Source organism: Oncorhynchus masou, chromosome 25 (genome assembly GCF_036934945.1).
Source record: "Oncorhynchus masou masou isolate Uvic2021 chromosome 25, UVic_Omas_1.1, whole genome shotgun sequence".
Classification (NCBI taxonomy): domain Eukaryota; kingdom Metazoa; phylum Chordata; class Actinopteri; order Salmoniformes; family Salmonidae; genus Oncorhynchus; species Oncorhynchus masou.
Window position 1 is genome coordinate 19,910,145 of NC_088236.1, and position 27,500 is coordinate 19,937,644.

At 42.6% G+C, this 27,500-nt stretch overlaps 1 protein-coding gene across 2 annotated transcripts in view; it reads left to right on the plus strand.

The window, feature by feature from the left end:
• LOC135513878 (netrin receptor UNC5D-like) overlaps positions 1–17,769 on the plus strand; it is a 265,849-nt gene extending 248,080 nt beyond the window's left edge. For both annotated transcript variants that reach the window (XM_064936860.1, XM_064936861.1), the window contains 6 exons: positions 66–237; positions 11,245–11,472; positions 13,002–13,151; positions 14,748–14,912; positions 15,272–15,450; positions 16,198–17,769. In XM_064936860.1, coding sequence (XP_064792932.1) covers positions 66–237; positions 11,245–11,472; positions 13,002–13,151; positions 14,748–14,912; positions 15,272–15,450; positions 16,198–16,477 — 1,174 coding nt within the window. In that variant the 3' untranslated portion in view covers positions 16,478–17,769. The remainder of the gene's footprint in view (positions 1–65; positions 238–11,244; positions 11,473–13,001; positions 13,152–14,747; positions 14,913–15,271; positions 15,451–16,197) is intronic.
• Positions 17,770–27,500: the final 9,731 nt, after the last annotated feature.

Here is a 27,500-nt window from a genome sequence, read left to right on the forward strand (position 1 = left end):
ATGTAGCTACATTTAGTTGAATAGTATATTTTCAGGATTAACAGATGCCAATGTGTATGTTTCAGTGTCCAGACAGAGGAAGGCTTTGAGATCCTGTTAGGACCAGAGGTCACCTATGGCCCCCCAGGCATAGATCTCTCCAGGCCCGTTGCTATGACGATAGCTCACTGTGCTGAGGTGGATGCTGACAACTGGAACGTCCAACTGAAGAGGAAAACACTAGACAACAAATGGGAGGTAAGAGAAGCGCCTTTAAAGGGCAGCTGAAATCAAATAAAAAAACATTATCTGGTTGAAAATGGCCAATGTTGCATCGATATTAGTCAAAAACATTGATTCTCATGTGTAAAAATGTTCTACAAAGTGTAAATGGCATCATTTTGGTCAAAGTGTTTTAATTTTAAACATGCCCAGTCATGCCAACTAATATGGGATGGTAACACTTAGGGAAAATTGTAATGCACGAAAAACAGCTGTAGCCCTCTATCCAATCGTACCAGCAGCACCTCCAGACATTGAGAAAGACCTGCCCATTGCAGCACCTCGGAATTGTTTACAAAAGGACAAGACGTTCATGCCAAGTGTATGTTGAGAGAACACTTGGCCTCTAATCCCTTTATTGAGGGGCCACTTGCTGATGTGTTTGGTAGTGATCACTCCAATCTGCCATTGTTTTGGGCTAAATGAGAATTGAGATGATGCTCACTTGCATCCCAACTGTCACTTATCATTATTTGAACATTCTAAACCCAATCGTGAACATATTGCGACCTGTTTTGTTACATGATTCACTATTGAACATTTCCAGACAGACGCACTCTGGTGATAGATAGTGAGAAAGGTGTAAAAACTATATGGCACCAAAGCACGACGCCAGTGACTTGATAAGATGATTTATCTAAAGTGGCCTCACAGCTCATTGACAGGCACTGCCTGCCTGAGAGGAATAACACTGAGAACGCTGGAGAAAAAAAAAGACAATTGCAGGAGGTAATAGCAGAGAAGACAAACGGCTTGTGTCTGTCAGACAGGGCAACGACAGGGCAAAAGGCCTCGTTAGACATCGGCAGTATCGATTGGTGGATTCTGGACACGCTGAAATGGGTGTGGACGTGAGGCAATCGGGGAAGAGACATGGAAATGCCCCCCCCCGCTGACCTGGACTCACCATTTGTGTTCCAAATGGCACCTTAGCGCACTAATTTTGACTATGGGCTCTGGTCAAAAGTAGTGCACGGTAGTGTACAAAACATTAGGAACACCTTCCTAATATTGAGTTGCACCTCCTTATGCCCTCAGAACAGCCTCAATTGGTTGGGGCATGGACTCTACAAGATGTCGAAAAACTTCCACAGGGATGTTGGCCCATGTTGACTCCAATGCTTCCCACAGTCAAGTTGACTGGATGTCCTTTGGGTGATGGGCCATTATTTATAAAAAAAAAAAATAATGATTTGCCCTTTTTCTCCCCAATTTCGTGGTATCCAATTGTCCCATTGCTGCAACTCCGGTACAAACTCGGGATAGGCAAAGGTTGAGAAGCATGCGTCCTCCGAAACACGACCCCGCCAAGCCGTACTGCTTCTTGACACACTGCTTGCTTAACCCGAAAGCTAACCGCACCAATGTGTCAGAGGAAACATTGTACAACTGGCAACCATGTCAGCGTGCATGCGCCAGGCCCGCAACAGGAGTCGCTAGAGCACAATGGGACAAGGACATCCCGGCTGGCCAAACCCTGCCCTAACTGGGACGACGCGGGACAATTGTGCACTGCCTAATGGGTCTCCAGGTCACTGCCGGCTGCGACACAGCCCAGGGTTGAACCCGGATCTGTAGTGATTCCTCTAGCATTGTGATGCAGTGCCTTAGACCCCTGTGCCACTTGGGAGGCCCAGCTGGTGAACAATTCTTGATACACACGGGAAACTGTTGAGCGTGGAAAACCCGGCAGCGTTGCAGTTCTTGACTCACTCAAACCAATGCACCTGGCACCTACTACCCTGTTCAAAGGCACTTAAATAGTTTGTCTTGCCCATTCACCTTCTGAATGGTACACATACACAATCCATGTCTCAAGGCTTAAATTCTTCTTAAACGTGTTCACGCTACACATTCCCCAAGGGACCCCCCCCCCCCACCCCCCTCAACTCAAAAAGTGGCGCACAGAATGCAAAGATATTCTTAGAAATATTTAACCTCCACACATTAACAAGTCCAATAGCTCAAATGAAAGATAAACACCTTGTTCATCTACGCAGCGAGTCAGATTTCTAAAATGTTTTACAGCGAAAACATAGCACATATGTATATCAAACCACCACAAAGACACAGACGATATGTAGCCATTTTGTCAAACAAAAGATGCAATCACAAACGCAGGATTAAAATAAAAATAATTCACTAACCTTTTTGAAAATCTTCATCAGATGACAGTAATAGGACATCTTACACAGTACATGTATGTTTTTTTCAATAATATGCTAATATGCCTTGATCGTCAGATGGGTTAGTGCAGTGTGCAGTGTGGTTGAGATTGCATCGTCTGTGGACCTATTTGAGCGGTAAGCAAATTGGAGTGGGTCTAGGGTGTCAGGTAGGGTGGAGGTGATATGGTCCTTGACTAGTCTCTCAAAGCACTTCATGATAACGGAAGTGAGTGCTACAGGGCGATAGTCGTTTAGCTCAGTTACCTTAGCTTTCTTGGGAACAGGAACGATGGTGGCCCTCTTGAAGCATGTGGGAACAGCAGACTGGTATAGGGATTGATTGAATATGTCCGTAAACACACCAGCCAGCTGGTCTGCGCATGCTCTGAGGGCGCGGCTGGGGATGCCGTCTGGGCCTGCAGCCTTGCGAGGGTTAACACGTTTAAATGTTTTACTCACCTCGGCTGCAGTGAAGGAGAGACCGCATTTTTCCGTTGCAGGCAGTGTCAGTGGCACTGTATTGTCCTCAGAGCGGGCAAAAAGTTATTTAGTCTGCCTGGGAGCAAGACATCCTGGTCCGTGACTGGGCTGGATTTCTTCCTGTAGTCCGTGATTGACTGTAGACCCTGCCACATGCCTCTTGTGTCTGAGCCGTTGAATTGGGATTCTACTTTGTCTCTGTACTGACGCTTAGCTTGTTTGATGGCCTTACGGAGGGAATAGCTGCACTGTTTGTATTCAGTCATGTTACCAGACACCTTGCCTTGATTGAAAGCAGTGGTTCGCGCTTTCAGTTTCACACGAATGCTGCCATCAATCCAAGGTTTCTGGTTAGGGAATGTTTTAATCGTTGCTATGGGAACGACATCTTCAACGCACGTTCTAATGAACTCGCACACCGAATCAGCGTATTCGTCAATGTTGTTATTTGACGCAATATGAAACATGTCCCAGTCCACGTGATGGAAGCAGTCTTGGAGTGTGGAGTCAGCTTGGTCGGACCAGCGTTGGACAGACCTCAGCGTGGGAGCTTCTTTTTTTAGCTTTTGTCTGTAGGCAGGTATCAGCAAAATGGAGTCGTGGTCAGCTTTTCCGAAAGGGGGCGGGGCAGGGCCTTATATGCGTCGCGGAAGTTAGAGTAACAGTGATCCAAGGTTTTTCCGCCCCTGGTTGCGCAATCAATATGCTGATAAAATTTAGGGAGTCTTGTTTTCAGATTAGCCTTGTTAAAATCCCCAACAACGATGAATGCCGCCTCCGGATAAATGGTTTCCAGTTTGCAAAGAGTTAAATAAAGTTCGTTCAGAGCCATCGATGTGTCTGCTTGGGGGGGGATATATACGGCTGTAATTATAATCGAAGAGAATTCTCTTGGTAGGTAATGCGGTCTACATTTGATTGTGAGGAATTCTAAACCAGGTGAACAGAAGGATTTGAATTCCTGTATGTTTCTTTCATCGCACCATGCCTCGTTAGCCATAAGGCATACACCCCCACCCCTCTTCTTACCAGAAAGGTGTTTGTTTCTGTCGGCGCGATGCGTGGAGAAACCCGTTGGCTGCACCGCTTCGGATAGCGTCTCTCCAGTGAGCCATGTTTCCGTGAAGCACAGAACGTTACAGTCTCTGATGTCCCTCTGGAATTCAACCCTTGCTCGGATTTCATCAACCTTGTTGTCAAGAGACTGGACATTGGCAAGAAGAATGCTAGGAAGTGGGGCACGATGTGCCCGTCTCCGTAGTCTGACCAGAAGACCGCTACGTTTCCCTCTTTTTCGGAGTCGTGTTTTGGGGTCGCTGCATGCGATCCATTCCGTTGTCCTGTTTGTAAGACAGAACACAGGATCCGCGTCGCGAAAAACATATTCTTGGTCGTACTGATGGTGAGTTGACGCTGATCTTATATACAGTAGTTCTTCTCGGCTGTATGTAATGAAACCTAAGATGACCTGGGGTGCTAATGTAAGAAATAACACGTAAAAAAAAACAAAAACTGCATAGTTTCCTAGGAACACGAAGCGAGGCGGCCATCTCTTTCGGCGCCGGAAGTGAGTACAACACCATAGTACCCTCCAAGCTCGTCATCAAGCTCGAGACCCTGGGTCTCGACCCCGCCCTGTGCAACTGGGTACTGGACTTCCTGACGGGCCGCCCCCAGGTGGCGAGGGTAGGTAACAACATCTCCTCCCCGCTGATCCTCAACACTGGGGCCCCACAAGGGTGCGTTCTGAGCCCTCTCCTGTACTCCCTGTTCACCCACGACTGCGTGGCCACGCACGCCTCCAACTCAATCATCAAGTTTGCGGACGACACAACAGTGGTAGCCTTGATTACCAACAACGACGAGACGGCCTACAGGGAGGAGGTGAGGGCCCTCGGAGTGTGGTGTCAGGAAAATAACCTCACACTCAACGTCAACAAAACTAAGGAGATGATTGTGGACTTCAGGAAACAGCAGAGGGAACACCCCCTATCCACATCGATGGAACAGTAGTGGAGAGAGTAGCAAGTTTTAAGTTCCTCGGCATACACATCACAGACAAACTGAATTGGTCCACTCACACAGACAGCATCGTGAAGAAGGCGCAGCAGTGCCTCTTCAACCTCAGGAGGCTGAAGAAATTCGGCTTGTCACCAAAAGCACTCACAAACTTCTACAGATGCACAATCGAGAGCATCCTGACGGGCTGTATCACCGCCTGGTACGGCAACTGCTCCGCCCTCAACCGTAAGGCTCTCCAGAGGGTAGTGAGGTCTGCACAACGCATCATCGGGGGCAAACTACCTGCCCTCCAGGACACCTACACCACCCGATGTTACAGGAAGGCCATAAAGATCATCAAGGACATCTACCACCCGAGCCACTGCCTGTTCACCCCGCTATCATCCAGAAGGCGAGGTCAGTACAGGTACATCAAAGCTGGGACCGAGAGACTGAAAAACAGCTTCTATCTCAAGGCCATCAGACTGTTAAACAGCCACCACTAACACTGAGTGGCTGCTGCCAACACACTGACACTGACTCAACTCCAGCCACTTTAATAATGGGAATTGATGGGAAATGATGTAAATATATCACTAGCCACTTTAAACAATGCTACCTTATATAATGTTACTTACCCTACATTATTCATCTCATATGCATACGCATATACTGTACTCTATATCATCGACTGCATCCTTATGTAATACATGTATCACTAGCCACTTTAACTATGCCACTTTGTTTACATACTCATCTCATATGTATATACTGTACTCGATACCATCTACTGTATCTTGCCTATGCTGCTCTGTACCATCACTCATTCATATATCCTTATGTACATATTCTTTATCCCCTTACACTGTGTATAAGACAGTAGATTAGGAATTGTTAGTTAGATTACTTGTTGGTTATTACTGCATTGTCGGAACTAGAAGCACAAGCATTTCGCTACACTCGCATTAAAATCTGCTAACCATGTGTATGTGACAAATAAAATTTGATTTGATTTATATCCATAAATCTCCGTTTACATTGAGCCATGTTCAAAAAATGCTACAAAAATGTCCGGAGAAATTATAGATAACTCCGCCAGATAACGCCAGATAACAGCAATACACATCATAAACTTTGACTAAATATACATGTTCTACATATAATTAGAAAGATACACTGCTTCTTAATGCAATCGCGTTGTCACATTTCTTTTTCACGTTACAGAAATCGCTCACTATTTAATAATCTGAGACGGCGCTCAGACATAAGCAATATTTCTCCGCTATGTTGGAGTCAACAGAAACACAAAATTACAACATAAATATTCCCTTACCTTTGATGGTCTTCGATAAGAATGTAGTGGAAGGAGTCATACTTACCCAAAACAGCATTTGGTTTCAAGTCGTGTGTCTTTGTATTAGCAAACGCAACAAATTCCAGGCTGAAATGCAGCCAAAATTTCCTCTGGTCTCGAGGGGTTGCGCATCAAAACTTCAAAATTACATATTATATGTCGACTAAACTGGTCAAACTAAGTGCAGAATCAAGCTTTAGGATGTTATTAACGTACAAAACAATTGGCGATTCAACCGGAGAAACGCAACTCCTCTCAGACAATCTGGAACAAAGGAATGACTGTGTACAATTGCGCCATGACGCGCATCTATTTTCTCGCGACACTTCAGTATTTTGCCTGCCAAAGGGTCAAAGCTTGCGGGATTTGCACAATTACATGCTCTATTGAAAGAAGACATCCCGCCGAAGACCTAGAAACTGTTCCCAGATCCATAGCTGGTTGGGAAGGGTGGGGGCGATGATGTCAAAGTTGGCCCAACTTTCCTGATGAGAGAAATAGTTTGGGAGATTGGCTGCCCTGTGAGTTCTGCTATACATACAGACATAATTCAAACGGTTTTAGAAGCTTTAGAGTGTTTTCTATTCAATGATAATTATTATATGCATATATTAGCAATTTTGGACAGATTTTTTTTCTGTTTACTATGGGCACGCAATTCCTCCAAAGGGGGCAGTATTGTCCAGAGCCTTAACAGGTTTTAACCTGTCTCCTCCCATTCATCTACACTGAAGTGGATTTAACAGGTGACATCAATACGGGCACATAGCTTTCACCTGAATTAACCTGGTCAGGCTGTCATGGAAAGAGCAAATGTTCTTAAAAATGTTATACACTCAGTGTATAGGGAATAGGGTGCCATTTGGGACACATGGAATACCGGCCCTGCCTCCTAGACACCTCCCTCTGCTCAGGAATGTTTCACTGAACAGACACGTGAATCAGGCTGCCTGCCACTCACTGGCTTATTCAGTAATTGTTAGACAATGGTTTGTTACCCTCTGTTTTTCTCAGCACTGTTGTTGAGATACTTGCCCCCCCCCTCCACAGTATTTGTTTGAAGCTGCTAGTAGTAGTTGATATATATTTCAGCATTCTTGTTGTTTTTCACAGTATGCACTGTTCACCTTAGGAATGTCTAATACTTCCACGGTGTTGTCTTCTTGAGAAAGACATTTCTACAGTGCTAACAGATATTGTCATTGTACATTCCCAAGGGGTTGTTAATACACAACCCAGAGGCTCTGCAGGCACTACCAGCGCCAGCTCTTTGCATTATTTGTTCACTATAAAAAAAATCTTTTACAAAACAAGTGTAAGATAAAATAATGAAGAGCATGTCCAGGCAGGCATTAATAGAAGTGTACATCAGTGCTTTGGCAGACTGAACAGAGGGGGTCAGAATAATGACTAGTGCAGTTCTGCCCCAGGCTGTTATGTGGTGTCATTGCTAAGAACAGTGCTTGTTATTTAGAAGACCAGCAGTCACTAGATTATCCTCAGTCGGCCCCTGCACCCAGTCTGTCCTAAATAATGTTGTTACAGCCAATGGAAGTGGGCTGTGTGCCCTAGGTAAGGTAATTATACAAGGTGTAGCAGTCTTTGCATGTATCACTGGCTTGCTTACCCTGGGCAATGATACAATGAGACGGTGGCAGGGATCTTTGTCCCAATTAAGGGCTGCCTCCTGACCCCGTCAGTTCATAAATACTAAATTTGTCTCCCCGGCCCTTCTCTAACGGTGTCTCAAATAGCACCCTATTCCCTACATAGTGCACTACATTTGACCAGACTATGTAGGGAATAGGGTGCCATTTGGGATGTAGCCTATACTCTTTCTCGGATATGCAACATGCATTGCTGCAGATTTCAGACCCTGCAGACAATCTGGAGATTATTCTAGCTAAGATTTGTACTGCTTTGACGTGTTCTTCAAGTGATCCACTGTTTTCTCAGACAACACTGAATGAATATTCAGTTTGTGCTTGGCTCGATGTTTGCTTGACCTGCAAAGGGCTTTTTAGAGGTGGCACAGTTATGCTGTTTTTCACTGCTAGATCAACTGGTCAAGTTAATAGTATTTTCTGCCTTAATATACTCTCCCTATTATACTAAAGATGCTACTACAAAAGGAAAATAGAGAGCCCTGAAGTAGATGCTAAAATGAATATTAGACTTATGTCGCTTTTCACTCTTAGTATTAAAAAGCAAGGTGACCCCTCAGAGGTTCTTAGAAATAATGAGTCCTTTCATAGAAATCAAGCCAAAGGACATTAAACATTTTCATGACCATCATAACTCGAAAAGGCATACAGTAATAGCATTAAATACCGGTTAAAGCCTTGTATGACATTTAATGACATAGTGTATGTGATATGAGTCATGATTTGAACTCCAGTCAGTCATCTGGGTTGTGGGGTAGCATAGCTCTCTGGTCACATCCCAAATGACACCCTATACCCTGCATAGTGCGCTACTTTTGACCAGGGGCTCTGCTCAAAAGTAGTGCACTATAAAGCTAATAGGGTGCTATTTAGGACACGGTTAGCCCTCTGTCTGTTCTGCTCTGCTAATGACCCTGAGGATGAGCCAGGCGTCTACTTTACATAGCTCAGCCTTGCATCTCATTACTCCCCTCTGCAACCAGAGGTTCAACACAACACAAACTAACGACATACAGGAAAATTGGTACAGTCGTTAGTCCTTCATTGTTTCTAATTTGTGTAATTTCATAGCTTGTTATGTTTCCAATTTTCTGCCAGATTGGCATTCTTTTTTTGTTCTTCTTATAGAAGGGGGGTGGATACTGTAGTCTGGGGTATAATTAAGCAATAAGGCAGGAGGAGGTGTGGTATATGGCCAATATACCATGGCTAAGGGGTGTTCATAGGCATGGCGCAATATGGTCTCAATACCACGGCTGTCAGCCAACACTATTCAGGGCTCGAACCACCAAGTTTATCATTGATGTTATAAACTGGGTGGTTCTAGCCCTGAATACTGATTGGCTGACAGCCGTGGTACATCAGACTGTATACCACGGGGATGACAAAACATGTATTTTTACTGCTCTAATAACGTTGATAACAAGTTTATCCTGTTTGGGATAGGGGGCAGCATTGTCACGTTTGGATGAAAAGCGTGCCCAGAGTAAACTGCCCATATTTGGATAGAAAACACTCTGAAGTTTCCAAAACTTTTTGAATGATGTCTGTGAGTATAACATAACTCATATGGCAAGTGAAAACCTGAGAAACATCCAACCAGGAAGTGGGAAATCTGAGGTTTGTAGTTTTCAACTCATTGCCTACGAATATACAGTGTATATGGGGTCAAATTACACTTCCTAAGGCTTCCACTTGATGTCAACAGTCTTTAGAACCTTCTTTGATGCTTCTACTCTGAAGGAGGGGGGAATGGGAGCTGAATGAGTCAGTGGCCTGGCAGAGTGGCATGAGCTGGTCACGCTTGTTCACGTGAGAGTTAGCTTGCGTTCCATTGCATTTCTGAAGACAAAGGAATTCTCCGTTTGGACCTGCCCCTGCGTCATGAGTTTGGATTTGTGAACTGAATGCGCTAACAAAAGGACGTTATAAATGATGGACTTTATCGAACAAATCAAACATTTATTGTGGAACTGGAATTCCTGGGAGTGCATTCTGATGAAGATCATCAAAGGTAAGTGAATATTTATAACGCTATTTCTGACTTCTGTTGACTCCAACATGGCGGATATCTGTATGGCTTGATTTGTTGTCTGAGCGCTGTACTCCGAGTATTGCATGGTTTCCTTTTTCTGTAAAGTTCTTTTGAAGTCTGACACAGTGGTTGCATTAAGGAGAAGTATATCTCTAATTCTGTGCATAACACTTGTATCTTATATTCAAGTTTATGATGACTATTTCTGTAAATGAATGTGGCTCTCTGCAAAATCACTGGATGTTTTGGAAGCAAAACATTACTGAACGTTTATGCGCCAATGTAAACTGAGATTTTTGGATATAAATATGCACATTATCGAACAAAACATACATGTATTGTGTAACATGAAGTCCTATGAGTGTCATCTGATGAAGATCATTAAAGGTTCGTGATTAATTTGATCTCTTTCTGCTTTTTGTGACTCCTCTCTTTGGCTGAAAAATGGCTGTGTGTATTTTTGTGACTAGGCTCTGACCTAACATAATCATATGTTGTGCTTTTGCTGTAAAGCATTTTGCAATTGGACATGATGGGTAGATTAACAAGAAGTTTATTTTTAATTTGGTGTATTGCGCTTGTGAATGTATTAAAGTTACATATTTAAAAAAAGTATTAATTAATTTCGCTCGCTGCCTTTTCAGCGGAATGTTGTCGAGGGGTTCCGCTAGCCATAATAACAATAAGGCACCTCGGGGGTTTGGGGCATATGGCCAATATACCACGGCTAAGGGCTGTGTCCAGGCACTCCGCGATGCGTCACGCCTAAGAACAGCCCTTAGCTGTGGTATATTGGCCATATACCACACACCCTCGTGCCTTATTGCTTAATTATAGGCTGGCCAGGAGAATAATATTGAATCTATTAATTGTCATTTAAAATAAGTGTTTCTCACCTAGGCCTACTGCTGTCATGTTCATAAATAAAGCATGTGTGTATTGTTCATATTGACTGATTGGTGTTCTGAGATATGTTACCATCTCCTAGCTGATTATCACATACTTCAGAGACTGCTTATAAGTAGATATTGTTCCCATTTGAAAAGCACTTTATATTAATTTCTGTTATGTAACTCAGAACCAAACATTGAATTGGTCTCATGATGACACAACACAATAAAAGATGCAGAACAAATACACATACAATACACACACAGCCCACAGAGCATAATTATAGTATTTATTCTCAGTATAATCAAATGTGATGATGATAAATTAAATTGTCTTATCATCCTCTTTTGCTAAGCGACCTGTGTTGTGTTCTGTGTTCTGCGTTTCCAGGAAGTGATGTCAGTGGAGGATGAGTCAACATCTTGTTACTGCCTGATGGACTCCAGTAGCTGCCACCTGCTCCTGGACAAGCCGGGCTCCTATGCCCTTGTTGGTGAACCACTCACCCAGGCAGCTGTGAAGAGGCTGAAGCTAGCAGTGTTTGGCAGCATAGGGCCCAACCCCATGGACTACAGCCTCCGAGTCTACTGTGTGGACGACACGCCACACGCCTTTCAGGTGCTATCATTGTTTCGAGTGTTTGTGGGGGGTTGGTTATTTTCATTGATTGCCGTTGGCTCTTCTGTGCAATCATATGAAGCTCAGTATTGATTACAGTGATTTTGCTCAGGCAGTATTGGATAGAGGACCACAAACATTGATATTTACGCATTAGCCTTCCGATCATTCGGTCATATTGTACTGTATGTGACTCTGAGTAAATTCAAATTCAATAAAGCATGCAAATGTGTGTGTCGATATCTTCTCATCTAGCGTCAGGGAATTAAACTTCCTCACGTCCCCTGAGACATAGAACAGAACAGGCCTCAGGAGTGACTCTGCTTGTGTTCCCATGATTTAGCAGAAGTCACTGGCAGCTGGGTTTAAAATGCTTTTTGGATTTGGTTTATGAATCCATCCCCTGCGCAGCCTGCCGAGCAGATGCCAGCCCTCTCTGTCCCCTGGGTCTCTGTCGACTACAATCACACTCACTCTCCTTCATGTTGTTCAAACCCTGGCTATAGACGGACACAGTCAATCACTGGTCATATCCTTGACCTAGATTAATAGGATGCTCCTGGTAATAATATTAAGGATCTCATTTCAGTGAGAGATTTCCTTCTGAATGTAGCTGTTACTCTGGCTTCAGCGGCCATACGATGTTAGGATTGGGCTGGCAAACAACCATCTAGTCTGCATAGGGAATACAGAATCTGTAGATTACGAGTTACAGAATACAATTTGTCCAAGCAATGATGATCTTAAAGACGGGGGATGGGGAAATGTTGCTGCATTGAATGGGGTGTCGTTTCTCAAGGTCACAGACAATGGCCATGATGTGCACTTAAGTGATTGGATGGATACTGAGTATGATTTTTTTAATAAGAAGCTCTGTGATCTACTGGACAACCATAGAGTTGAGTTCAATGATGTCCAGGATGTAACTGTGTTTAAAGACAAAGGTAGATGGAGGGTAATTCATCCAGCAGGTTCCCTTTTGTCATTATATTTGTATTATTTGAGACATTTTCAAGCATGTTTTATGATCACATTGCCAATGTTGGATTGTTTTTAACACCTACTGTGAAGAAAGAATATGCACGTACACACACTTTTTTTCTGATTGAAATGTCTGAAAAACAGCCACGAAAACTGAGAGCAATGATGTCAGATTAATAACTTCAGCCTCAAATCAAAGAGCTCTTTCATCACTCCAAATTCAATTTGGTGGACGGCTGTTAGCCGATACATGCTCAAACAATGGATTCAATTGAAACTACAAACTTGTATGGCTACACATTTGATATAACTGCTAATGAGAAATGTATTTTTGTAATATTCTTTAATGTAATTTAAGGACACTCTTGACTTGAGGATAATGCTCAGGTTTTGACAATGTTTGCGATAGTCGATTTGTGGATCCACCAGAGCAAGAATCAATCACTAACCAGTTGGTTGGCAGTGAACTGGGATGTAAACTGTGGTGATAACTGTCCCATTGATCTGTCTCTCTCTCTCTGTCTGTCTCTCTATCCATCTGTCCCCAGGGAGTGGTGGCCACAGAGACCTGTAGAGGAGGACAGCTCCTTGAGGAACCCAAGATTCTGCCTTTCAGAGGGAACACCTTCAGCCTCCAGGTCTCCATCCAGGATGTCCCACAGTTTCTATGGAACATTAAACCCTTCACCACGTGTCAGGTAACTGAGACTGTAACTACATACAGATTGAGCACTGAATGATTTCAGATACATTACTGGAAATCTGAGCATGGAAAGATACATGTGTTATTTGTTGCCAGATTGTTGACAATTTGGATACAACCAGACTTACTGGGGATTGTTTACCTTTATTGGTATATGTGTGTGAACAATGGACAGCAATGTAGGTCAGTACTTCCTCTGTAAATATGTTTTCTAATATTGCCTTCAGACAAACAAAGAGGTATAATCCGTTCCCACTGAAAAATGTTGCATAAAGCTTAATTATTCAATGTAATTAGTCAATGTTAATTATTCAAAGCTTAATTATTCAATGCTGCTCATCGGTAGTTCTTTACAAATGCTGTTTTGAATTCAAGAACATTTGACCGACTCACTGAAGAAGGCTGTAAAGGCTAAACGTCTGTGTACGCTATCCCTGATGCAGTAAAAAAATAATAACATTGAATAAGGAAGTAAGCTTTATGCAAAAAAAAATTGAGCACGAACCCATTACACCTCTTTGCACCAGCCAAGCTTCTGGGAGAGCGCAATGGTTCTCTTTTGATTAGCTAATATTGCCTTCTTACTACCGCTCACTTTAAAATGGTTGTGCTTGTTTTTACAATAGGCTTTATAATTGCCCCAAAAACAACCGTGAGTGGGGCGAGGAAGTAGGATGGTGTGCCTCAGACAGACACCTCCTCTTGGCTTATTTATGAGGATCTTTGGAGGGAGACTACCTCTGTGAACCTCCCCCTTTCATAGAGCAGGTGGAGAGTAATGGCTCTCGCCTGCACCATACAGTACATCAAGACAGCTTTTACTGCTAAAAATTACCTGGCCTCTCCACGTACATCATTCCCCTAGTGCACCATTAACTGCTGCATCCATCCCACACCGTGGAGGATCTGATGATCAAAGCCAAGGGGTTAAGTCCTCTTTAGGCAAAAAGACTGTTTATATTTGTTTTACAGTACAGTTAGCCAGGGTCCCTATCACCATATGTGAGTCCCATATAGCACACTGTTCCCTATATAGTGCATTACTTTTGACCAGAGCTCTATGGGAAGTGCACTATATCAGGGATAGGGTGCCATTTGGGATGCATTTCATTACTGTGAATAGTTTACAGGTCACTTTATTATGCAGAGATGGAAGAAGGGAGCATGCGTGAGGTCAAGGTCGTTTCACTGCCGATGTGCCCACGGCAGAAATTAATTATGCATCAAAGGCAATCATTTTCCCGTTCGTCGATCCCTCGCTACCGGATATCGTGTGTAATACTTAGCTCGCGATCGGACTTCCATTATCAGAATTAAGTGGGATTTGTCCCTCCCCCTCTCCCTACAGTACAAATGCATATTTCCATACACAATGCTATCGTTGCATAACGCTGCGCGACTTCAAACCCCTCAAACATCCTCTTACCCAACTACTTTGTCTGCGTATGCATATGAGACCTTCCCATGTGACGGATAGAATAGGAGCTGAGTCATCTTCTGGAGAGGAATAATACTGTAGAAGCCCAGATATCTCATCCTGTTTTGCCTCTGTCTTCCTCCTCTCTCACTCCGTCTCTCTCTCGACATGCAGGAATTTTCCTTTTCCCAAGTGTGGTGCAGCAACCAGCAGCCCCTGCACTGTGCCTTCTCCCTGGAGAGATACAGCCCCACCACCACCCAGTTCTCCTGCAAGATTAGCGTGAAGCAGGTCAAAGGTCACGAGCAGATTCTGCAGGTCTATACATCCGTGGCAGAGGTGAGCCTGGCTCTCCGTGTGTGGAGGACATTTTTCTCCCACAATCCATACATACAATCTTTATTAAACCTCAGTGAAGTCACTGTCCTCTGCTGGCTGAACAGTCTGTCCTCAGGGTCTGCAGTGGTTGTCTTTCAAATGGCACTCTGTTCCCTATAGTGCTCTGGTCAAATCTAGTGCACTATATAGGGAACAGGGTACCATTTGTGATGCATCCTGTGTTTCTTTATAAAACAGAGGGAAGATAGAATATATCAATGTGAGCTGACTATTCTTGGTCCTGTATATCCCAACAGCCCTTTTGTTAAATACAAATGTAATTCAATTATATTTGACAACTGTCTGTTTTGCCTTTGTAGAGCAAGAAGGAGTCAGTCCTGTTTTTTATGCAGACAGACTGCACCGTCACCTCACAGACGGGACCCAAGGCCTTCAAAATCCCCCTTTCCATCCACCAGAGGATCTGTGCCACCTTTGACACTGCCAACACTAAGGGAAAGGACTGGCAGATCTTAGCCCAGAAACTCCATCTAGATAGGTGTGTGTCCAAGGCTGTGATCACAAATAGCACCATATTCTCTATGTAGTGCACTACTTTTCACCATGGCCCTATGGCACTAAATAGGGAATAGAAGTGTGCCATTTGAGATACAGCCCAGCTGTCCGTCATGTCTCACGGGGTGTTTCAATGATTGCTTGAACAAACAGCAGAAGGTATTTGAGACTTTAGTGGTTCCAAATGAGCCTGATCAGCTGTCCTCATTTTATATCTTATCATGTTAAGCTCATTTTAATTGAGTCTGATGGCACATCAATGACTGCATTCACAGAGGGTGATATGCTTTTCGCAGGGAGGGGTAAACCCTTGTTTTGTAGTGAAATAGTGCCCTCCACTGGATCTAATGGATATCTGTAATAGACACATTGCAAGCTGTTAGCGCAAACCACCCGTAAGCCTACAGAGTACATTTGTCATATGCCTACATATTCAGCTCTAACTCGAAATTCACTTCTTCCACACAAATGTTACCTTACAGTTCACTTACTTAGATATTTCAAGATATCCCTGATCACGTCCAGTATGTCTAGTCTTAGGGAAACATTTTCCAGCACAATGTCAGTCCCTCCCTGCTGATATTAGGAACCAGCACTGTGGTGAAACACAGAATTCTATATCATATCTCTATCTATAAACAACTGTTTTTTTATAAACAAAAGTGTTGTTCACTTTGCTAAGTGCGCTGTTACCACTTTGTCCACTAATGCGTTTCTCTCCTTCCCCCAGGAACCTGTTGTATTTTGCTAAGCAACAGAGCCCCTCTGCCGTCATACTGAGCCTGTGGGAGGCACGACACCAAGACACTGGTGACCTTGACTCTCTGGCAAGTGCTCTGGAGGAAATTGGCAAGATCCAGTCCAAAAGCACTGTAGCAAAGAGCCATGAGGAACCTGAATCAGACTCGGTACATCATTTTGGAACAGGAAGCCCAGACAACCCAGTGTGTGGAATGGGTGAACTCACCAATCATGAGACGGCTAACTCAGTCCCTGAGTATACTAGCTGACTTGTCTCCTCCGATATAGATCCCAACAAGCCCAGTGTAATGCATATCCCTATATGCACATAACGACTGACAGCTGACTCGGTCGTGGATTAAAAGGTCCATAGGAAGTCAGTGTGCGAATGGAGTTTGTTGTTCACAGAGCAAAAAAACATGACAGGCAAAAATTACCACTGAGAAAAAAAAAATCTGTCATTGCTGTGTGTACTGTAACTTTATCCATCCCTTTCTGACGATGTACTGTACATCTGTTTTGTCTTTCACCATTCTATTCCCTCCCTTATTTTCCTCCTAGTTAATGCTATTCTTAAGTCAGGCTGACCATTTGAGTTTGTTTTCTTATTCTGTTGTTCAGGATATAGGGGACCCTCTACACTGTTAGGACCCACCAATGCTCTTCAAAAAGTGAAAATGCTTGTCACCGTCCCCAGGGTTTGTTTGATACTGCCCTCATGTGCATCTGCATTTACAGTGAGTGCGTCCCAAATGGCACCCTATACCCATCTAGTGCATTACATTTGACCAGGGCCGTATAGAACCTAGTGAAAAGTAGTGCACTAAATGGGGAATAGGGTTCTTCCATTTGGGAAGTATCCCATATCACACCTATACCGTAAGACCGCTGTATGGTATTCATTTCTATTTGAACATTTGGTCATCAATTCCAAATAATGTCTCAAATGGGAGAAACCACTCTGAAACAGGTATAAACAGTACAGAGTTTAATAAAATGCATTTTATTGTAATGTTCAGATATTTTTGTTCTGTATCAGCGTAACATTGTAAAAGAGATCCTGGCGGTACAGTGGTGGGTTGTGAGGACAATGTACTGTTAACATGATTCAGGCTGGATCCTTTATCTTTAAAGGAAAACCCCTGACAATGATGGAAATGTCTTTGTCAGGCCACAGTACTGCAGTGTGTGTTTGTGTGCATGCATGCGTGTGACAGTTGTGGTTTGGCCACCCTGGAGGAGAAAGAGAAAGCTGGAGGAGCTGTATGATGTCATTTCCTGGCACTATGCCATGTGTATCTCTGAATCTTATCACCCACTTTTAATCATTATTAACACCTAAGCAAGCTGCTGATCTACCCAACACACACAAGGCCCGCAACAGAGGCATAGCACTTCACAACTACACAGGACATGAATGTGGATTAGGGTTTGGCTCAATTCCAATTTAATTTGAAAAATACCATTCAATTATTGAATTCACTCATGAAGTGGAGAATTTACATTGAATTAAATTTTAATTTAAACATTTTTAAAGTTACAGAATTGAATTTGAATTAGACTGATTTGGAATTGTAAAAATGTAATTGAATCGAATTGGAATTCAACATTTTTACATTTCCCAGTTAATGAAATGAATGCACATAGTATAAAAATGGACTGTAGGATTTGTTTTTAATTATTTCAATCTGTATTCCTATATTGCCAGTATAGTTAGGCTGTCGGAACACTGATGATCAGCCTGAATGAATTTCATTTGAATTTGTGGAAATGTTGTGGATAGTATTGAATTAGGAATATAATTATTGGAATTAACCTAACATTGGAATTCAGAGAAAATTTCTCAATTCAAAGACTGACATGGAATTAAATGGAATTGACAGGGAAAGAGAATTGAATGACAATTTAATTTGAAGAATTGACCCCAACCCTGATGTGGATAGAATATGTAATAGTATGGGAAGCCGTTCTGGTACAATAAGCAGGCCTGTTTAACATATTGTTGTACTGTATAAGTAAGGAGGGCCCATAGGGCCCTATAGTAAATATGGTGCCATTTGGGACATATCTTAAATGCCATAGGAATGCAGTGGCATTACTGGTTTGAATAATAGGCACTGTATTGAACACGTTTAAAATAGATGTCCAGCTAAAAAAATCACACTACAAAATATAACAGGATGGTGTTTCTGTACTTTATTGTATTCCATGTACTCTATAATTCACAGGATGGATTTGTTTATTCCATGTAAATCAAAGGATGTTATTGTTTATTCCATGTAAATCAAAGGATGTTATTGTTTATTCCATGTAAATCAAAGGATGGTGTTGTTTATTCCATGTAAATCAAAGGATGTTATTGTTTATTCCATGTAAATCAAAGGATGTTATTGTTTATTCCATGTAAATTAAAGGATGGTATTGTTTATTCCATGTAAATCAAAGGATGTTATTGTTTATTCCATGTAAATCAAAGGATGGTGTTGTTTATTCCATGTAAATCAAAGGATGTTATTGTTTATTCCATGTAAATCAAAGGATGGTATTGTTTATTCCATGTAAATCAAAGGATGTTATTGTTTATTCCATGTAAATCAAAGGATGGTGTTGTTTATTCCATGTAATTCTTATGATGCATATTTCTGTTTTTATGTGATCCATATGATTTAGCATCTACAGGCTTGGATCATGCCTGTTTCTAGTTACTCATGCTTTCATTTGTATTACAATGAGCATAATAACAAGGATTTTAAATGATCTAAATACTTTTAGAAAATGGCGCTCAGAGGTGTCTCAGTACAGTTACATTTTCCAAAACGCTCAACTTGTTCATCGTACACCTGTTGCAGTCTCCTCTGAACTACCTAAAACGCTGTTAGCTCATAGTTTGTTATATGCAATTTCATATACAAGAGTATGCATCCAAAATGGAACCCTATTCCCTTTATAGTGCACTACTACAGGGCTCTGGTCAAAAGTAGTCCACTATAGAGGGAAAACGGTGGCTGAAGTTTTGAGCTGTGTCTACTGTGCCCTTATTGATTATTACTGTATGTTGCTCTCAACAGCAACGATCAGACGAGCTGAATTTCACACTCTACCCACTGAGCACAGACATCAATTCATTGTCAATTCCACTTTGGTTCAATGTAACTTCATTGAAATGACGTGGAAACAACGCTTATTCAACCAGTGTGTGCCCAGTGGGTACATGAAACCTCCATTGCTTTTTGGTTTCTACATAACACATTCGCTATGCTCTCCTAATCAATTGAGCGTTAATCGTTATACAATCCAGCTGGATATAGAATAGATTAGTGAGTGGGTGAGCTTTACGTTTTGAAAATTATTGTTTTTCTTAATTGTTAGCAATTTAATTTCAATTCCCTGTACTAATGTGAGCAAGAGTGGTGGAAAAACAGAAACAGGTGTGCTGTTGTAGTGCTAAACAGTGGCTAATGTTGCATTAAGAGCATTTGTCTGTGGAATACAATATATCATAACAACCAAACATAGCATTTTAACTATTTTATTTAATGTTGCCTATTGCATACATGCCTAGTCATATCTAAAGTATTAAATGTTGAAGTTAAGTTTTTAAATGCTAAGTGGGCCACTGGGTTTTGAACCATACATACATACTCTGTATTATTATTGCTTTGTGTTGTCACAGGCTGAAGACTATTGTTGTCACAGGCTGAAGGCGATGTGTTGTCACAGGCTGAAGGCGATGTGTTGTCACAGGCTGAAGGCGATGTGTTGTCACAGGCTGAAGGCGATGTGTTGTCACAGGCTGAAGGCGATGTGTTGTCACAGGCTGAAGACTATTGTTGTCACAGGCTGAAGGCGATTGTGTTGTCACAGGCTGAAGGCGATGTGTTGTCACAGGCTGAAGGCGATTGTGTTGTCACAGGCTGAAGGCGATTGTGTTGTCACAGGCTGAAGGCGATTGTGTTGTCACAGGCTGAAGGCGATTGTGTTGTCACAGGCTGAAGGCGATTGTGTTGTCACAGGCTGAAGGCGATTGTGTTGTCACTGAAGGCGGTGTTGTCACAGGCTGAAGGCGATTGTGTTGTCACAGGCGGAAGGAGATTGTGTTGTCACAGGCTGAAGGAACAGGCTGAAGGAGATTGTGTTGTCACAGGCTGAAGGCGATTGTGTTGTCACAGGCTGAAGGCGTTGTGTTGTCACAGGCTGAAGGCGATGTGTTGTCACAGGCGGAAGGAGATCACAGGCTGAAGGCGATTGTGTTGTCACAGGCGGCTGAAGGCGATGTGTTGTCACAGGCTGAAGGCGATGTGTTGTCACAGGCTGAAGGCGAACAGGCTGAAGGCGATTGTGTTGTCATTGTGTTGTCACAGGCTGAAGGCGATTGTGTTGTCACAGGCTGAAGGCGATGTGTTGTCACAGGCTGAAGGCACAGGCTGAAGGCGATTGTTGTCACAGGCTGAAGGCGATCACAGGCTGAAGGCGAGTGTTGTCACAGGCTGAAGGCGATTGTGTTGTCACAGGCTGAAGGCGATTGTGTTGTCACAGGCTGAAGGCGATCACAGGCTGAAGGCGATTGTGTTGTCACAGGCTGAAGGCGATTGTGTTGTCACAGGCTGAAGGTGATTGTGTTGTCACAGGCTGATTGTGTTGTCACAGGCTGAAGGCGATTGTGTTGTCACAGGCGGAAGGAGATTGTGTTGTCACAGGCTGAAGGCGATGTCACAGGCTGAAGGCGATTGTGTTGTCACAGGCTGAAGGCGATTGTGTTGTCACAGGCTGACAGGCACAGGCTGAAGGACAGGCTGATTGTGTTGTCACAGGCTGAAGGCGATTGTGTTGTCACAGGCGGAAGGAGATTGTGTTGTCACAGGCTGAAGGCGATTGTGTTGTCACAGGCTGAAGGCGATTGTGTTGTCACAGGCTGAAGGCGATTGTGTTGTCACAGGCGGAAGGAGATTGTGTTGTCACAGGCTGAAGGAGATTGTGTTGTCACAGGCTGAAGGCGATTGTGGTGTCACAGGCTGAAGGCAATGTGTTGTCACAGGCTGAAGGCGATTGTGTTGTCACAGGCTGAAGGCGATTGTGCGATTGTGGTGTCACAGGTTGACGATGACGATTGTTGTGTCACAGGCTGAAGAGTTTACTGTTGGACCCCTGATTTAATGTACCCTGAGTTGGTAACTATTCCCTTTATAGCCCACTGGGCCAAAACTGGTTGAATCCAAAAATGAATCAATGTGAATGTCTGAATGGATTTGAAAAAAGTAATCAATATAAGCGAATTTAGTATTTTTCACCTAACTTTTAACCTAAATCCAATGACATGGTAATTTATTTTTTCCGTTGAATTCAGGTTAACTCAACCAAATGTAAATTAAAACTAGACTTTGAACGGACGTCTGTGCCCAGTGGGAGTGCACTATGTTTTACCAAGGCCTATAGGCCTCTGGTCAAAACTAGTGCACTATAAAGAGAATAGGGTATCATTTGGGACGCATGCTATAGCTCCACACTGACTTCATCAGGATGGATGTTGTTATGCTCCATCTCACATCACGCATGGCCTTTGGCTTCATATCACTATTCTTGTGCCTTGTTTAACTACTGTAAATGGTGAATGTTGTAAAGTACAGATGGGGCTGGAAAAAAAATAAACAAAGCAAAACCATACCAACATACATTTAAAAAAGTATTAGTTGAAAAAGTATTTAAGATTATATAATTCAATAGGCTGCAGAGCTTTTCTAGTGCTAAACATACTGCATATGTTTGGTATTGCCAGGGCAGCTTGGTGGTATATTGTATCTATATAATTATGGACATTTTGGATGTTTTCTGTACAGTAGAATTTGCAAATGTATATGCAGCCTTTTGGAAATAAATGTACAGCTAAAGTCTCAACTTGAGTATGAGTGAGTTACTGTGCACCTTTGACAAAATATATACTTCGTACACTGTTATATGATCTACTAGGTCTACTTCACTGTTGTGCTGGTCGACTACATATTTCTGAGCTCAATGGTTTCTCATGGTTTTGATTTCTCCTCACTTGTACAATATGGCTTAGATGTCTTCTTCCACTAGTCTCTTCATGAATCTACAGTAGCTTGGCCCCAGTTATCCTCTGGATGTACTAAACCTAAAGAATACAATGGCTGCTTATAGCCTTTAAATATCTTAAAGCCAGCACAGAAAAAGTGCCCATGCCACCCACTCTCTGCATGCCATTCAATCCTGGGTACACAGGAAGTTAGTGTGCAAAACAGGAGAGTTCACTGCAGAGAACAGTTCTAATGAGAATCATGGGAATAGTTTTTAAGTCTTGCCCTGAGGAAGGTGAGGTCTCAAACTGAATGTCCCAAAGTTCAAGACCATTTCAACATACACTTTAGGTATGTTCCTCTTATGTACATAATGTGTCATTTCTGGAGTCAAGTGTTTGCTTGCTACAGAGGCAGACTAGGCCCAGCACACTCCAAACCAAGGAAACCAAGCAGTCTCCTTCAATACAAAGTTCACACTTATCTTCAAATGGGCAGCTCAGGGACCCTTGCCACTCCCTTGAGTCTGCACCCTTATCAAGAAGCACAGAATGCTATAGCAAACAAAGCAGAGTGTCATGAGCGGTCCACACGTCTTTTGATTCTTAGATCTGCAGTGGATTCGGAAAGTATTCAGACGCCTTGAATTTTTCCACATTTCTAAAAATGTTAATCAACACACGCCTCCAGAGTGGCGCAGGGGTCTAGGACATGGCATCATGGTGCTTGAGGTGTCACAACAGACCCGGGTTTGATCTCGGGCTGTGTCAGAGCTGGCCGTAACCTTGAAGCGGTGAACAATTGGCCCAGCGCTGTCTGGGTTAGGGGAGGGTTTGGCCGGCTGGGATTTCCTTGTCCCATCACGACGGGCCGGGCACCTGCGAGCTGACTTCGGTCGCCAGCTGGACAGTGTTTCCTCTGACACATTGGTGCAACTGTCTTCTGGGTTAAGCGAGCAGTGTGTCAAAAAGCAGTGCAGTTCGGCAGGAAGCATGGCTCTTGATCTTCGCCTCTCCCGAGTCTTTAGGGGAGTTGTAGCGATGGGAAAAGACTCACGACCAATTGGATATAACAAATAGGGTAAAAGTACCAAAACAAATGTAATAAAATATAGCTATACACAATACACCATAATGACAAAGCGAAAACAGGTTTTTAGACATTTTTGCTCATTTATTTAAAAACATTTTTTTTTATGTATTTACATAAGTATTCAGACCCTTTGCGATGAGACTAAAAATGTAACTCAGGTGCATCCTGTTTCCATTGATCATCCTTGAGATGTTTCTACAACTTGATTGGAGTCCACCTGTGGTAAATTCAATTGATTGGAGATGAGTTGGAAAGGCACACACCTGTCTATATAAGGATCCACAGTGCGTGTCAGAGCAAAAACCAAGCCATGACGTTGAAGGAATTTTGTGTTGAGACACAGATCTGGGGAAGGGTAACAAAAATGTTTCTGCAGCATTGGAGGTCCCCAAGAACACAGTGGCTGCCATCATTCTTAAATGGAAGTAGTTTGGAACTACCAAGACTCTTCCTAGAGCTGTCCGCCCGCTCCCAACTGAGCAATTGGAGAAGGGCCTTGGTAAGGGAGGTGACCAAGAACCCGATGGTCACTGACAGAGCTCCAGTGTTCCTCTGTTGAGATGGGAGAAACTTCTAGAAGGACAACCATCTCTGCAGCGCTCCACCAATCATGCTTTAAAAAAAACGTTTACCTTTATTTAACTAGGCAAGTCAGTTAAGAACAAATTCTTACTTTCAATGACGGCCTAGGAACAGTGGGTTAACTGCCTTGTTCAGGGGAAGAACGACAGATTTTACCTTGTCAGCTTGGGGACTCGATCTTGCAACCTTTCGGTTACTAGTCCAACGCTCCAACCACGAGGCTACCTGCCGCTTTTATGGTACAGTGGTCAGACGGAACCCACTTCTCAGTAAAAGGCACATGACAGTCCGCTTGGAGTTTGCCAAAAGGCACCTAAAAGTCTCTCAGACCATGCGAAATAAGATTCACTGGTTTGATGAAACCAAGATTGAACTCATTGGCCTGAGTGCCAAGCGTCACGTCTGGAGGAAACCTGGCACCATCCCTACGGTGAAGCATGGTGGTGGCAGCATCATACTTTTTCTGCTGATTTTCAGAGGCAGGGACTGGGATACTAGTCAGGATCGAGGGAAAGATGAACAGAGCAAAGTACAGAGAGATCCTTGATGAAAATCTGCTCCAGAGCGCTCAGGACCTGAGACTGGGGCGAAGGTTCACCTTCCAACAGGACAATGAGCCTAAGCACACAGACAAGACAACGCAGGAGTGGCTTCGGGAGAAGTCTCGGAATGTCCTTGAGTGTTCCGGACTTGAGCTCATCGAACATCTCTGGAGAGACCTAAAAATAGCTGTGAAGCGATGCTCCACATACAACCCAACAGAGCTTGAGAGGATCTGCAGAGAAGAATGGGAGAATCTCCCCAATTACAGGTGTGCCAAGCTTGTAGCGTCATACCCAAGAAGACTCAAGGCTGTAATCGCTGCCAAGGTGCTTCAGCAAAGTACTGAGTAAAGAGTCTGAACACGTATGTACAGTTGAAGTAGGAAGTTGACGTGCACTTAAAACTTGTTTTTCAACCACTCCACAAATTTCTTGTTAACAAACTATAGTTTTGGCAAGTCGGTTAGGACATCTACTTTGTGCATGACACAAGTAATTTTTCCAACAATTGCTTACAGACAGATTATTTGATTTATAATTCACTGTATCACAAATCCAGCGAGTCATGAGTTTACATACACTAAGTTGACTGTGCCTTTAAACAGCTTGGAAAATTCCAGAAAATGATGTCATGGCTTTAGAAGCTTCTGATAGGCTAATTGACATATTTTGAGTCAATTGGATGTGTCCCTGTGGATGTATTTCAAGGCCTACCTTCAAACTCAGTGCCTCTTTGCTTGACATCATGGGTAAGTGAAAATAAATCAGCTTAGACCTCAGAAAAACAATTTGTAGACCTCGACAAGTCTGGTTCATCCTTGGGAGCATTTTCCAAACGCCTGAAGGTAACACGGTCATCTGTACAAACAATAGTACGCAAGTATAAACACCATTGGACCACGCAGCCATCATACCCCTCAAGAAGGAGACGTGTTCTGTTTCCTAGAGATGAACGTACTTTGGTGCGAAAAGTACAAATCAATCCCAGAACCGCAAAGGACCTTGTGAACATGCTGGAGGAAACAGGTGCAAAATATCTATATCCACAGTAAAACGAGTCCTATATCAACATAACCTGAAAGGCCGCTCAGCAAGGAAGAAGCCACTGCTCCAAAACCGCCATAAAAAAGCCAGACTACGATTTCCAACTCCACATGGGGACAAAGATCATACTTTTTGGAGAAATGTCCTCTGGTCTGATGAAACAAAAATAGGACTGTTTGGCCATAATGACCATCGTTATGTTTGGAGGAGAAAGGGGGAGGCTTGCAAGCCAAAGAACACCATCCCAACCGTGAAGCACGGGGGTGGCAGCATCATGTTGTGGGGGTGCTTTGCTGCAGGAGGGACTGGTGCCCTTCACAAAGTAGATGGCATCATGAGGAAAGAAAATGCTGTGGATATATTGAAGCAACATCTCAAGACATCAGTCAGGAAGTTAAATCTTGGTCGCAAATGGGTCTTCCAATTGGACAATGACCCCAAGCATACTTCCAAAGTTGTGGCAAAATGGCTTAAGGACAACAAAGTCAAGGTATTGAAGTGGCTACCAAATACTAATTGAGTGTATGTAAACTTCTGACCCACTGACCCACTGGGAATGCGATGAAAGAAACAAAAGCTGAAATAAATAATTCTCTCTACTATTATTTTGACATTTCACATTCTTAAAATAAAGTGGTGATCCTAACTGACAGGGAATTTTTATTAGGATTAAATGTCAGGAATTGTGAAACTGAGTTTAAATGTATTTGGCTAATTTGTATGTAAACTTCCGACTTCAACTGTAAGTGAAGTAATTCAGTTTTTTTATATATACATTTGCAAAAATGTAGTAAAAAATTGTTTTGTCATTATGGGGTATTGTGTGTAGATAGATGAGGGTAAGAAAACAATTTAATCAATTTTAGAATAAGGCTGTGATGTAACAAAAGTGGAAAAAGTAAAGGGGTCTGAATACTTTCGAATGCACTGTATATGAACAATGGCTTTCTTGCTCTAAGGATTGCACATTTCTAAAGGAATAGACTATGGATATACTGTTGTAGAATACAGTATGACCTATTAATGCTCGTCAAGAAATGCTTTATGACCCGCTGTCTGGTCAGTTTCAGGTTATATAGCGTTAAATAACCCCATGAGCAGGTTGCTAAGGTAACAGGTAAAAATATCAGCAAAACTAAAAATGTTCTGTACAATGTGTGGCTGTGTTGGATTCAGACACTATAGGCTACTATAGGTATGACACCTGCGGCAAAGCGCTTGATGCACCTGTCCATCCTGTATTATTATTTTTAACTTTCATTGTAAATATTAATATTGAATTTGATATATGAACTAAATAGGTCAAAAATATAATTAAATTTGATCTAAACCATCCACACATAATTGTATCAGTAGACGAGGTTGAACAGGTTAGTGTAGTCTCACAGTTCACTGTTAATTGTACTTGTTCATGAGCCCCAACACTCTTATGTGAGTATGAAATTCCTCTCTTTCTGAGCAAATGAGTCCGTTTAACCCTCCCCTTCCTGTGACTATATGGCCGTGTCTGCGTGAGAGACTTGAGATACTGTATCTCAACAGAGCAGACAACTGTTGCAAAGATAATGTCAAACTGACACACACAGAAAGAGTGTTTTCCACATTGATAATGTTGTGTGCCTTGTAATCCTATACATTTTACAAAGTGGGTTTTCCCCAACTAAAACCGCATTTTTAATGGTTTATATATACTCTTTAACTCCCGTGTATGATATATGGAATAAGACATTCAATAACTCAATCCATATTGTGTTTTCTATTTGCATTTATACTGTAATTAAACATGTATCAAGTTATCCCAAAAAGCATCCTTTAATTCTGTGGATGATACTAATAATAATGGAACAAGTATTAGGCATCGAGGCCTATTTGCACTTAATTTTAGACATTTTTATAGACAAAAACAGTGTCTAGGATAGAGGACAAGGTTAAATTGGGATTTACCTAGATAATCTATTGACTAAAGGGGCGTGACGGAGACTGCGCAATAGTCATCTGGA